Source organism: Dermacentor albipictus, chromosome 1, assembly GCF_038994185.2.
Source record: "Dermacentor albipictus isolate Rhodes 1998 colony chromosome 1, USDA_Dalb.pri_finalv2, whole genome shotgun sequence".
In the NCBI taxonomy this organism is placed as follows: Eukaryota; Metazoa; Arthropoda; class Arachnida; order Ixodida; family Ixodidae; genus Dermacentor; species Dermacentor albipictus.
Window position 1 is genome coordinate 266,809,476 of NC_091821.1, and position 12,668 is coordinate 266,822,143.

Genomic DNA, 12,668 nt, shown 5'->3' on the forward strand with positions numbered 1-12,668 from the left:
TAGCCAATTGACTACAGAGGCTAAATTAACATGGAAATTTCTTTTTTACCAGAACTGTGGCACAGCAAGAGATCAGGCATGACAAAACCAGCAGGAATCATGCACCATGTACCCAGCAACGTGCCTTATTAACACGTTAGAACCTACTCTGAGGACCTTTGTTATGTACTTCATTTCCTTATCCCAATATATAAAAACATCAATGCAAATGTACCATTGTTTAGCCCAGCCAACATGACAGAAATGTGTTTTCGTAAAGAATGCATTTGTTTTCTGATCCTCTTGTTTTCTGGATATAAATGCTTGGTTTCTGTCAGTTTTGATTAAAATTAAATACAATTTCAACAGTGGAGTTCGTTTATACTCTCAAATTGAAAAAAAGTAAATCCCTGAGCCTGAATCAAACAGGGAACTCTCCGTCTGGAGATTATCATCAAATGAGTCAAATGAAAATTTCAATAGAAGTATCTGCCGGTCGAATCATTGGGAAAGCAGTGCTAGAAAACACAGCGACAGAGACACATGGTACATGCCACAGGCACTGACTTACAACTAACTTAGCATACATAGTCCTTTTGTGTACTATGTATGTGTCTGCCCCTGTGTTTTTTATCGCTGCTTTGCCAACTGTTCAACCATGAACTAAATGGCCCAAATCAAAGTTCTGCTGTATTCGTCTTATACGAAACACATAGGTCTAATAGGAAAACCTACAGGTCCTACAAATAATTTTTCCAGTCCTGTATCAGGGTAATACAATGGTCTATAAGGCAAATAAAATACTTTATGGGTCCCAATTGAAGCAATAGAAGTAATGGTATAAATTGCATTGGACAAATAAAATGCTTTATAGGTTCAATAGATTCACTAGAAGTAGTGATCATGGTATAAACTTGTATTAGTAGTGTTGCTCGGCAAGAAACTGACAAAGCACATGCAGCAAATAGAGAATGAAGGCACAGAAGGTGTTGCATTAATAAAGGAATTATGCGTTCCAAGCTGTATATTTGTTCTACTGAGGATATTAAGGTATTGTTTCTTGTTTGACTGTGTAATTTCGTAGACGTAAGAGCTGGCTGCCACCACGTCTGTAGGGGTAGTGCAGATGGGGCTATACATAGGCCACAATTTGTTTTATAAGTGATGTCCTGTGTGTGAACTATTTGGCAAGGCAGCAGCAGCAGTAATGATCAGCAAAGTTATGGAGGGTTTGCCTATAAAGCTCCGCATAAGAATGAACAATTAATGCACCTTTGTAGAGAGCAAAGCAATTTGGTACACAGTGCTCCTATTTACAAAAATATACTTGTAAGATAATAGACCAATACAGGCCATTAGCTTTATCAGTGAATTAGGTCTATTTCACAACCCAATAGCCCAATAAAGGCTATCAGCTTTATTGGTGCATCAAGGTTATCATTTCATAATCTAATAAGATGAAACCTATAAAGATCAATAATATATCTGTACCGAAGTTGTTCCTAGGAGGGGGGGGGGGGGGGGCTACTAAAATGCGATGTTTAAGTATTATTCTGCAGGAAACAGAACTATACTGTAGTTAAGCCCCATAACAAGATGTTCCACAAAAGAAGAAAAACACTCTTGTTATGCCTCCATGCTTAATGTACAAGAGAAAAAAAGTAGTACTCATTCCCAATGCTTAATGGTGCTTTTAAAATTATTTTTGAAAAGATGACCTCAATGCTTTAAAGGGGTCTTGAACCACTTTTTATCAAAGTTGAGAAATGCACTTGAAATTAAATCAGACTATTTCAGAAATACTTTGCTGCAAAAAGTACTTCAATGCGTTCAACAGCAGAGTTATTGTCAATTAAACATTCCATTCGCGATACTTCCGCTCGTTCTTCAATGATTTGCACTGCAAAGGCTAGGCAGAGCAGGATGTGCCCACAATGCTCTGCCTACTGAAAGTCAATATGGTTCACAGTCCAAATTTGGTTTTGGATGTTCACGTAGACGCCACATTTCCAATTTTAGCGCCTACAACGTGCCAAACGCAGTTGTTCTCAGCGAGCTGCAGTCCACTCAGTCAGTAGATTAATTGCAGCACCCTGCGGCGACCACAGTATCTGCGCTACGTAGAAGACTGCAGCTATATGCAACTGCAGCGTTTTCTTTGAGCACGACAAGGCTAGAGTGTGTGCTCATGCTCATATGCTCCTATCTCGCTGGACTACATAGTGTGGACTGGCTTTGTCCTGCCCCAGCTTGATCGACCGATTTTGAAACGCTGTTATTAGCTCATTACGAAGCAAAGTCTGCCGAGGAATCTAACCAGGAGCGGCCAGGAGTGAGTGCCCACTGGTAAGCATGCATGTGGTCTGACCTTTAAGTTTCGTGTGGTTATAGGCTAGGTGAGTGTTCAAAACTAGTCAAAATTATCAAAACCTGATGGCTACGACACCGATAAGCAGGGTTGCCAAAGTTTAATTGCTACGTGGGTGACCGTGGCTGAGCGTGAGCAGATAATAGTTGGCTTCTTCCAAAAGTACAAAATTATTATCAAAAGTTAAAAGCATATTTGCACTTACTTCAGCCCATTTATTAAACTGTGTCAATAAATATACACAGTAACAGTAAGATGAAGCATACTGATCCAGACACTTTTCTCGATTCAGGTCAACTATTTGCCAATAGCGGCCCACGTATGGAAATCTGCTATATTACGAAATAAAGCATCCAGAAAAGAGTGAGGAACAGGCTTCTGTTGAAAAGAGAGTGTTTGAAAGAAAGGAGACTTCACACTCCGCTTGCAAGATCCATGCGGTGCGCACGACTATAATATTCGGTTGAAATGGTTCACAGCAGTGTTTGCTATCCGCAGACTGTCTTTTCCCCAAGCCCGAGGAGTGCGCATGACAGACCTCGATTCCAGACCAAAGCAGCTTACACAAGAACCAAAGCAACTGTTTTGAAGCTGTCACCAAGCATCAAGACAGTTTTTGTGGTTTCTTCCTTGTGACATCAATGTCAGGCATCTTGCATGTGCTGATATTTCTAAGAATTTCTGGTGGGCTTCTTTGCTATGCATGATGTAGAAGCAGTGTCATGCAGTGAGCATAAAGAATAGATGATGACAGACAGCTGCGTTGAGATACAGTGTCCTGAAAGTCAGCGCACTGTCATCATTTCTTCAAGCTCCATAATGTGGCACTTATTTAAACCTGAGGTTATTATGACATTTCAACATCATTTAAAGCAAAGCAGAAGAGATGTGGCTGAGTTATTTCAATGCTAAATTACTGACATGGGTGCCTTATGGAAGGTTAAAAGGCTACGAAGTTGACGTACAGATTAATTCATGGGGTTCAATGTCCCAAAACAACTTTGGGGCAATGAGACATGCCACAGTGCATGGCTCTGGATGAATTCGGAATGTCTGGGGTTCTTTAACACACACCTAAATCTAAGTACGCAGGCATTTTTGCATTTCAATTCCATCAAAATGCAGCTGCTGCAGCCAGGAATTCATGCCAGAACCTCACGCTCAGCATTACATTGCCATAGCCACTGAGCAGCAGATTAAAGTTGATATATAATGTGTCCTAGACTACATAACAAAAGCTTCTGTTCTGGTTGAAGCACTACCATTATGAAGAAAGGCACAAGTGCAATTTTTTACTCTCGTAAGTCATCTATTACTAGATTTGATAGAAGCACATGTGGTGTGTGTTTCTTTTTCTACGCCCTTCATGTTTTCAGCACTCTAAGTTTTTATTATAATGCATTATGAACTAGGCCACCTATCAGTCCTTTTGTAAAGATATGGCCTTGACTATACATCAGACACTCATGCTTCACTAAATGGAATGAACAAATAAAGTAGAGTAGATCATAAGGTGTGAAAGCAATGACACTTGCCTGCAACCCAGTCCACAGCAACACCACGTATACCGTTGCTGCCAATGCCATCAGCAATCACATGCTTCAAATCTGTGCCATCAGGCTTAATTCGGTAAATACCATTGCGCTCGCCTTGGTTGAACTCAATCCAATAAATGTGATTCATTGCTACATGCACATCCAGATGCAGAATGTTGTGTCCTGAAAATACAAAAACATTTATCTGAACTGTTGCGCTCAATTCATGAAGTACCACTTCCACGGCCAAGCTCACAGCAAAGGCTCTGAAAACAAAAGTAGCACAAATGGCACTACCTAAGTGGGCAACTTTCCGTTATATATGTGTTGCACTTCTTCAACATCTTCACTGTATATGATAATGTTAGAATAGTGGCTAATTTTCAGTTTATGGCGACATCACCATATAGACCCACTTTCATAGTCGCTAGCGCAATTCATGGTAAGAAGAGCCAATTAATAATTTATCATAATATTAAGCTATAAAAAAATTGAAGCATTCATGTGTTATTTTTAATATTAAAGACATGGAACAATTTTTGTTTTCATTAGGTATGCCACTCAAAGAGCACTGTTGAGCTTTTTTTCCTGTACACTTGCAAGCAAAAGTTTGAAGACCACAGGAGGCATGCAAACATTTTTTTTCTTCCCAGACTATGCATGCAGGCTGAAATCAAGAGGTACAGCCCACATACTGTGTTCAAGCAATGTAGTGCATTACAATGATTCTATGTTGCATGGCTATGTTAGCAGAAATTCTAATTTCTTGCTGATGCTGTGGTATGGTATCGTATGAGAAACTTTATTCAGGTCCTTCAGGTCGCACTAGATTCCTAGCCCGAAGCGGGCTGCTCCCATGCCGGGACCGAAAGGCCTAGCCTCTCGGCAGCATCGTGGGTCCGATGAACTGCCCATGTCTGTTCTAGTTTGGAGCTACGGAAAGCCTCGTCCCAACGCTTTTTGCTGTTGTCCTTGTCGCTGTGTAACGCAAAGCACCGCCAGAGCATATGTTCTAAGCCTGCTATGCTACCGCATTGAGGGCAAGTGTATAAAGCCAAGGCTTCAGGAAATATACTGCTTATTAATAGGGAATGGGGATCATTAGACTTTTTCTCACAAGTGCACATTTAGCTGCATGATAACAAAACACTTTGCTACACCGCTGCTCTCAAAATTAAATTGATTAAATTATGGGATTTTATGTGCCAAAACCATGATCTGATTATGAGGCACGCCGTAGTAGGAGACTCTGGAAATTTGGACCAGCTGGTGTTCTTTAACGTGCATCTAAATCTAAGTACACAGGTGTCTTTGCATTTCGCCGCCATTGAAATGTGGCCGCTGTGGCCAAGATTCGATCCCGAAACCTCGTGCTTAGCAAACACCATAGCCACTAAGCAACCATGGCAGGTACACCGCTGCTCTGAGCCATATGGCTTTACATTTAGTTCACTTACTCTTAAAGCTATCATAATAGCCAACAACCTAAGTACAAGCAACAAGTACTAACCTGAACCAGCAATCGGTTGCATAGCTTCTCCATGATCTTCAAGACTGAACCCTCGAGCTTTGTCAAGCTCAGATACCACGAGGAACGACGAGTATGGCATGCAGGATGTGTCTCCATTGCCCTTGAAGCCGGTACTGCACATGCACTGTCTCTGGTTGTTGGAGACAGGAATGCATAGCTGCTCACAACCACCGTTGTTGCTTCGACAAGGATGACTGTCACCTGAAAACAGTATGAGAGGTTACGAACTTAAGCAAACATGTAATACAGCGAAGTGCTGCTTGAGTAAATGCTATTTCAACTAGTCATTTAGACAAACCAAAATACCCCGTGTAAAGTGTTCCGAGACTTTTATAAAGACCATTCCATGCTTGCTGGAAAAATAATTGAGAGCTGCAGCAAATACTTGAAATTTAATGACTGCCCCCCAGTGAGGCAAATGCTCAATACACATTTCCTAAAAACTTGTTTTCCAATTGTGTTAAGTAAAAAGCTGCGATTTCCACTCAAATGCCTTACTTTCTATGGTATAAAATGAACTTACCTGGTTTCTTGCCATATACCTTCAAGGTGACCAGACCAGGAGTGTTGTCCTCAAGAACAACTTGGTTTCCCCCATCAGGAAGGTCAACTCGCGCTATTTTTTCATGCACAGAGTCAAGGTAGTAAAGCTTGTTACTGAAGACAGTTAGTCCCTGAGGCTTAGCAAGGGCTGCCACACTGGAAATTAGGGTCTTGCGGCCATTTCCATCCAAATCCACACTTTCAATCTGAAAATGTATATTTATGTTAGTGAATGCATAATCCAACATCAACTTGTGTAGGGTTAATTTCACACTTAGAGCATACCTCTACATCATAGCTGCTATCCTCCTACCAAATGCAGCATAAATGAGAAAAGAGCATGCACATTTGAAAAGACACATGGACTGACAGAATGCTGGGCTACAGTAGAATAAGCACGCTTATATAGCACTTACAATGCCTTCAAAGCTCTGGCTCCAGTAGACACGCTTTCCTGTTAGGTCAATGGTTAGTGCCTCAAGACGTCGCAGGTTTTCTTTGACTAGAATAATTGGATTCTTGCCATCCATTGACACTCGGGCCAGCTTCCTTGGAACACCAATGCCGCCATCATCAAGCCAGAAAAGTTTTCTGGAAGCAAGAAAGGTAGAAATTTAGCCCATGCACAAACAGAAAAAAGCTAAATTAGTAATACAGACATGTTAAGTGATTGAAGTAAGCTGAAACAGCATAACCAAAGAAGGACAAAGAAGCAAACATGTACTATATGAGAAGCACTGACAGCCAAACACATTTTACCGAGAGAATGCCAGCTGAAGGATGTATACAGAAGTATGAAAAATATGAGTTACACACTTCTAAAAATGCTATTTCTTTATTTCACAGGACAAGAGTTGGTGCATTAAGACATTTATTGCCGGTTTTCCTTTTATGGAATGCTTCTATAATTTACCTTTTCATTTTACTGTTCTTCAAGTATCTAGTACCACCGACCTTTAAAGTGCAGATGCACTTTTTGTAATGAGCAGATAAATGACTGTCATGCCCATTCCTCACATTATTGCTGTATTGATGTGCTTGATTATTAAAACACTCATCAATATTACCTATATTAGATACTTTTCCACAGCTTAGCAATATACTGCATTTCATATTTAACATTGGACATGGAATTTGTAAACATTGTTTTGTGTTTGGTGATGCACTTTGGTTGATCATGTTTTTCTATGATTGCATGCACTTCGCAAAAGGGCTAAAAAAGCAAATAGGGGATATGAGAAATAGTGGAAGTTGGCTGTTCCACATTATTAGGTTGCCCTACACAAGATTGCCGACCTCCCGCTCACGGCATCACTGAAATGAAGGTAGGTTTGCAAACAGCGAGGATGTAGTAAGGAAGAGATGCTCATGCGCTTCTACTTTATTTTCCCTTCTAGGGCAACATCTGCCATCATGTGTGGGTCAAATGAGAGGTGTCAGAAAACACACTTGCAGACATTCATATCGACATTGTGTCTGCCAGCAAATTTCTTTAGGTTATGCAACCACCTGTCTGCAAGAAACTGTGACTGACTGCAGATGATTCAGCACCACTAATTCAAAAATATGAAAAGGTGCTTAAGTTTGTGTTGCCAATTTCTTTTAGTTTACGTCTGTTTGTACAAATGCTCATGCATTTCTTTTTCACGTTTAATCACACCAGCTCTCGTGTCATTTGTGTCTTTGCACTGTTGTCCAACCCATTCCAATTCTCCAGTATTCGTGTTGTGCATCCTTCTTTGTCACCATGCCAACTTGACCAGCTCACAATATTATTGTCCAAGTTTGTGCAATACTGTGATGCGGTGTTTTCAGTTGGAATACAAGACAAAAACTCACCCTTGCTCAGGATCAAGTACTATGGCCTTTGGCTTTCCAATTCCTTTTTCAGAGCCATCATTTGTTAGCAAAACCCTTCGGTACTGTTTTTCTCCATCCACTTTCACAATTTCTATGTTTGAAGCCTTCCTGTTTCCAATGTACAAGTTCCTTCCAACCCAGTCAAATGCAATTGCATACGGTGCACCAATAATTCCATCCATCAGGAATTTGGTTACATTTCCACCCTTGAGGCTCACAGTATAGATTGTGCCCTGTGATGGAAAAGAAATAGAGAATGTCAAGACTAACTTCTTCAGCAATGAATATTGAATGCTAACATACATTCTCCTTGTCTTCGTCAGCCAGCTGAATCCAGTAGATACTGCCCTCTTGCTTGTCATAGTCAAAGTCATAGCCATTCTCAATGCCAATTATCGGAACAATTTGACCAGATGACTTGTCATCAGGTGTCAAGCTGATGTCAATCAGCTGGTTGGCCTTCATGAGCATCAGGAATGGAGTGTCAACTGTAAGAAAAAAGCTTTGTGAATGACTCCTTGTAAGCAATTTAAAAGTAATTCTAACAGTGGATCTCAGAAGCAAAGCACATCCTTAATTAGAAAAATGGCATAAGCAGCCACACGTAGTTCCTATGCTCCGGACTTCTATGTTACTTTGTAGCAAAACCTAATGTTAGTGAACCATTAAACCTGCAAAGTGGCTACTATCTCAAAAACCACTAAAAACAAAACCTTAACATCTTAAAACTTTACTCATGTGCTTCTTTCTACCTAGTAAACCATCCTGGTGCTAGGTTATTGCATGCACCAGCAACTCCACTAATGCAGGCATCATTAAAAAAAAAAAACTTGCCTGGTACACATGAGCCACTGGCTGAAGCCCGGTCTTGTGTGTAGCCAGGTGGGCAACGACATGAGTACTGGCTAGGCCTTGATGGTGACAGTAAGCACAGGTGGGAACAAGGTGCACTTGCACATGGGTTGCTGGCTGTAGGGAAGAAGTGTAAAAATAAAATGCTTATAAAAATAATTACAGAAAAGCCAAGCTCACAACATTTGTTATAAAAAAACAGAGCAAGAAGAGCGATTTTACAGGAATAGATCTTAGGCAACAAATGTAATGTTACGGACACAGATCGAAATGGCAGCTAAAAACTTATTCAGCAAAGCAGAGTGAAATATCATCACATTTTTTAATATGCAAAGGTAGTGTATATTCACTGTTTCGTTTACGTTTTCCACAGTTTCAGTATTTCCAGGAATTGTAAACATTTGCCATTATAAGCCTAATCAGGAGCACTGCCAGACAAAAGCCTCTCCCAGGAATTTCCAGTTACCCCTGCCCTGCATCGGATGAACCCTTCGTACTCATGCCAATTTCATGTAGGAGACTTGAGATAATGCCCTGCCACACTACAGAGTGCACCTACAGTTGAGTAGTGTTTGTAGTGTTTGTATGCTGTAATAAAAAAGAAAACTTGATACCATGTGTGTCCATTGCCTGTCATAATAGTTCCCAAGCCCTTGCAGCTAAAACCCTCCTGAACAAGTTTTTGCTAACCAGGTAACTTAGTACCAATGCCTCCTGGTGTAGAGTGGCAGTTGTGTAGTGGTGAATGCACTAACAAACTTACTATTCAAATTGTGTACCCAATACTCAATTTAGAATTTAATCATTTTATATTGGTTTGTAGACATGAGAACATTGCCCAGTCTCTACTTGAGGCAGATGGAGGAACATGATGCAAGGTGAAGCTGCAAGTACCAGTTCATTTATTGTAGGAAACTTGTGCCCCTCAACATAAAGCAAATACCTCAGGAAAGCGTAACTAGCTTGTTCGGTGGATATCAAAAAAAAAAAAATGCAGCTTGCAATCAGGCTCTACTTATAGTGCAACAGTGAGCCTTCTAGATCAGCTCAAGGTGATAGCAATAATTCTAGAATTTGCTATCTGCATCGTGCACTGTCTCATGGAGAGGCCTGCCTTTCTAGGAATGCCCAGGACAATCATGACACGAAAGTGGTTGATGCATTCAGTTTGTCTAACTCTCGAACAAATGAAAATGTTATAACACTGATAGCACAAGAAAAAGTGCATAGAAAAACACATACACATGCATGTAAATACAGTGAAAGCTCGTTAATTCGAACTTCAATAATTCGAATTTATGGATAATTCGAACTGTACGATTTGGTCCGGCCAAGCTCCACAGAAGTCTATGTATAAAAAAGTCCGTTAATTCCAACGCCAGAAGGTTCCCTCACGGATAATTCGAACTACGCTCGCCTTGCACACGGCCAGAGAAACGCGCCTACTGCCTACACACAAGGCTGTATTGCCTCCGAAACGGAGAGAACGGCGAGAGAAGGCAAAATCAGAAAAAAATCTAACCGACGCGGGGTCAGCCAGAAGGCAGCGGCGCCTGCCGCCTCCCCGTTCTACGTAACCTCCGAGATTTCTTGGCCGTTGCGAATCTCGGAGGCTTTGCAAATCTTGTACAGCTGCTAATGTTGTGCGGAGATGGCACTGCAAGCTCCAAAACACAGCGAATCAAGTACGTCGCAGCTGCGCTTGCAATCAAGAACCAACGAATCAGGGCTTTCGCCACCTTCACATGTTCAGCGTCTTTGTCTCGGCAGTCTTCATCGGTTGCGCACCTCTGTTTTCAGCGTAGGAGGCATCGGCCGTCGCGATTCATTGTGATGGTGTTAAGCCTCGGCTAACGTTCGTTTCGGTGGACATCGGTGGTGTGGCACAGTCGGACCCAGAGCTTCGACTTGAAGATGGCGTGTGCCGCGGGCACATGCCATCATTTTCTGACACGCCAAATTTCTGACATGCCCTACTGCTTCCAAATCGCAGTGTACTGTTGCCCTCCTTCACTTTCGTTAGTTCGAACTTTCGTTAATTCGAACTGAAGCGGCTTCCCCTTGCGGTTCGAATTAACGAGCTTTTACTTACACACATGGCAAAACACACGTACGTCAAGTTTTCTTTCCATTACAACATACAAACAACACTAGACAATATTCAGACCTCACTGCTAGGTGTAAAACTGTCCCATGAAACGTGGCATACGAGAGTGACATAAAAAGCTACTCACAAGGTGGTTGCAGAACTGGATGGTTCACATGAATGCCTAGGGGCTGGCTAACCAGATGAGATACAACAGTTTGGTTGGTGCCTCTGAACTTCTGGCAGGATAATACTCTGTTCAGCTGACGATCTGTCCAGTACAGTGTGTCCTCAAAGATGGTGAGGGAGTGTGGGTGCAATAGATACTGAAAAAATAGACACACACAAGAGACACATTTGGAATGTACACTGCATTTGCACACTTCACCCATGAATGTACCTGCATTCCACATTTGTAAATTTAAATTGGTATATCAGGCTTATATTTCTTAAAATATTTCTTTTCCCTCTCATCAATGTTCAGATGTTCCAAAATAATCAGCAGATTGAAATAGCCTACTGTCATGCCCTTCCTTGCAAAAGAAACAGCAAGCTCACATCACACATAGCACAAAGAAAACAAGGCAAAGGGGATGGAGACCTAAGTGATCAAAAGACTCCATGCTGCGACTTCCCTTATTTGCATACCGTTGATAGTACAAATAACCAGTACACAAAGTCTAGCTGAAATGCAGACATAATACCTTCAGTGAACAGAACACCCATAATACAGTATCCCACTTAACCATGAGCCACACTCATTTTCCACAATTTGATTCTCTCTTAGAACTAATGTTTGCTGCAGTGTACCCTTGCTGCTGCAGGTACACATTCTTGCTTCCACTGCCACACGCTATTTGCTTGCACATATTGTCCAATGCCCACTTGGCATTTACAATGTGCTTCATTATTCACGGTTATATGCTCCTTTACCTGCCTTGATCAATCATCCTTACCAAGCATGCACATGCTGCTACCAGAGCCCACTCTCTTGAGAACCTATAATACAGTCATGAGACCTTCTTGTTGGGCGAGTTGGTATCGATTAATTATAACTATTTCAAGGGGCCAAAAAAAGAAAAAAAAATTCACACACACAGCACACAAGAGAAGGCAAAAAGAAAAAAGAGAAAGAGATGCTCTGCCCCATTGTCTTCTCTTGCGTGCTGTGTGTTGTTTTTTGGCACCCTAAATGGTTATAATAAAATCACAAGTTCAGGGTAAAATATGGCTAAGTGGAAGTATTGTTTGTTATTTATTAGGCAACACCCTAGCTGACTATGGAGGCATTGTAATGTGGGCACAAATTACTGTGAAACTTGCCATACAAATATGTGTGGGCGCAATACGTACTGAAAAATGGAGGCAAACAACAAGCCCTACACATGGAAGTGTTATTTATGCACTAAGCAGTACGTAAGGGAATTGACAGCTGCTGCTTATAATTTTTCGTCCGGCAACTTGCTGTCAATACTATGCTCAAATTCCAATAAGTTCTGGTACATTCTCTCCCTTAAATCAGTGACCAGCTTCATGCTGTTGGCCAAGAAGATAACCCAGTAAGTTTAAAGAATTGTGACAATGGACAATGGAATGACAATTACAGTACTTATCAAGTGAATTTACCACAGCCTGATGACCACTAATATAGAACCCTTATCAAACATCTTCACTGCAATTCCAAGTACACATATTAGTGAGAGAGATGTGTCATAATCATGCACTGTTTGCTTGTGCATTTCATTGTGTGACGCCACCTTGTCATTTGCAATCTCCTTCTTTATTCACTCCAGCTGTAGTGATAAGCAGTGAAGTCACTCAATTACAATCTCTGTTACTGGCCAAATAGTATATCTGATCATTACCTACCACTAGATTCTAGGGCCATTCCTGATGACTGGAAGAAATTAAGGT

At 41.2% G+C, this 12,668-nt stretch overlaps 1 protein-coding gene across 2 annotated transcripts in view; it reads right to left on the reverse strand.

Moving 5' to 3' along the window:
* Window positions 1-12,668, reverse strand: part of mgl (low-density lipoprotein receptor-related protein megalin) — a 247,389-nt gene that overhangs the window by 44,621 nt on the left and 190,100 nt on the right. Inside the window, exons 31-38 of one of the 2 annotated variants that reach the window (XM_065448860.1) lie at window positions 10,903-11,080; window positions 8,651-8,785; window positions 8,120-8,304; window positions 7,796-8,049; window positions 6,373-6,547; window positions 5,937-6,162; window positions 5,393-5,614; window positions 3,883-4,065 (exon numbers count right to left, since the gene is read on the reverse strand). In XM_065448860.1, the coding sequence (XP_065304932.1) occupies window positions 3,883-4,065; window positions 5,393-5,614; window positions 5,937-6,162; window positions 6,373-6,547; window positions 7,796-8,049; window positions 8,120-8,304; window positions 8,651-8,785; window positions 10,903-11,080 (1,558 nt within the window). Of the gene's footprint in view, window positions 1-3,878; window positions 4,066-5,392; window positions 5,615-5,936; window positions 6,163-6,372; window positions 6,548-7,795; window positions 8,050-8,119; window positions 8,305-8,650; window positions 8,786-10,902; window positions 11,081-12,668 lie in introns of both variants that reach the window. The other variant, XM_065448862.1, reaches the window with a different exon arrangement.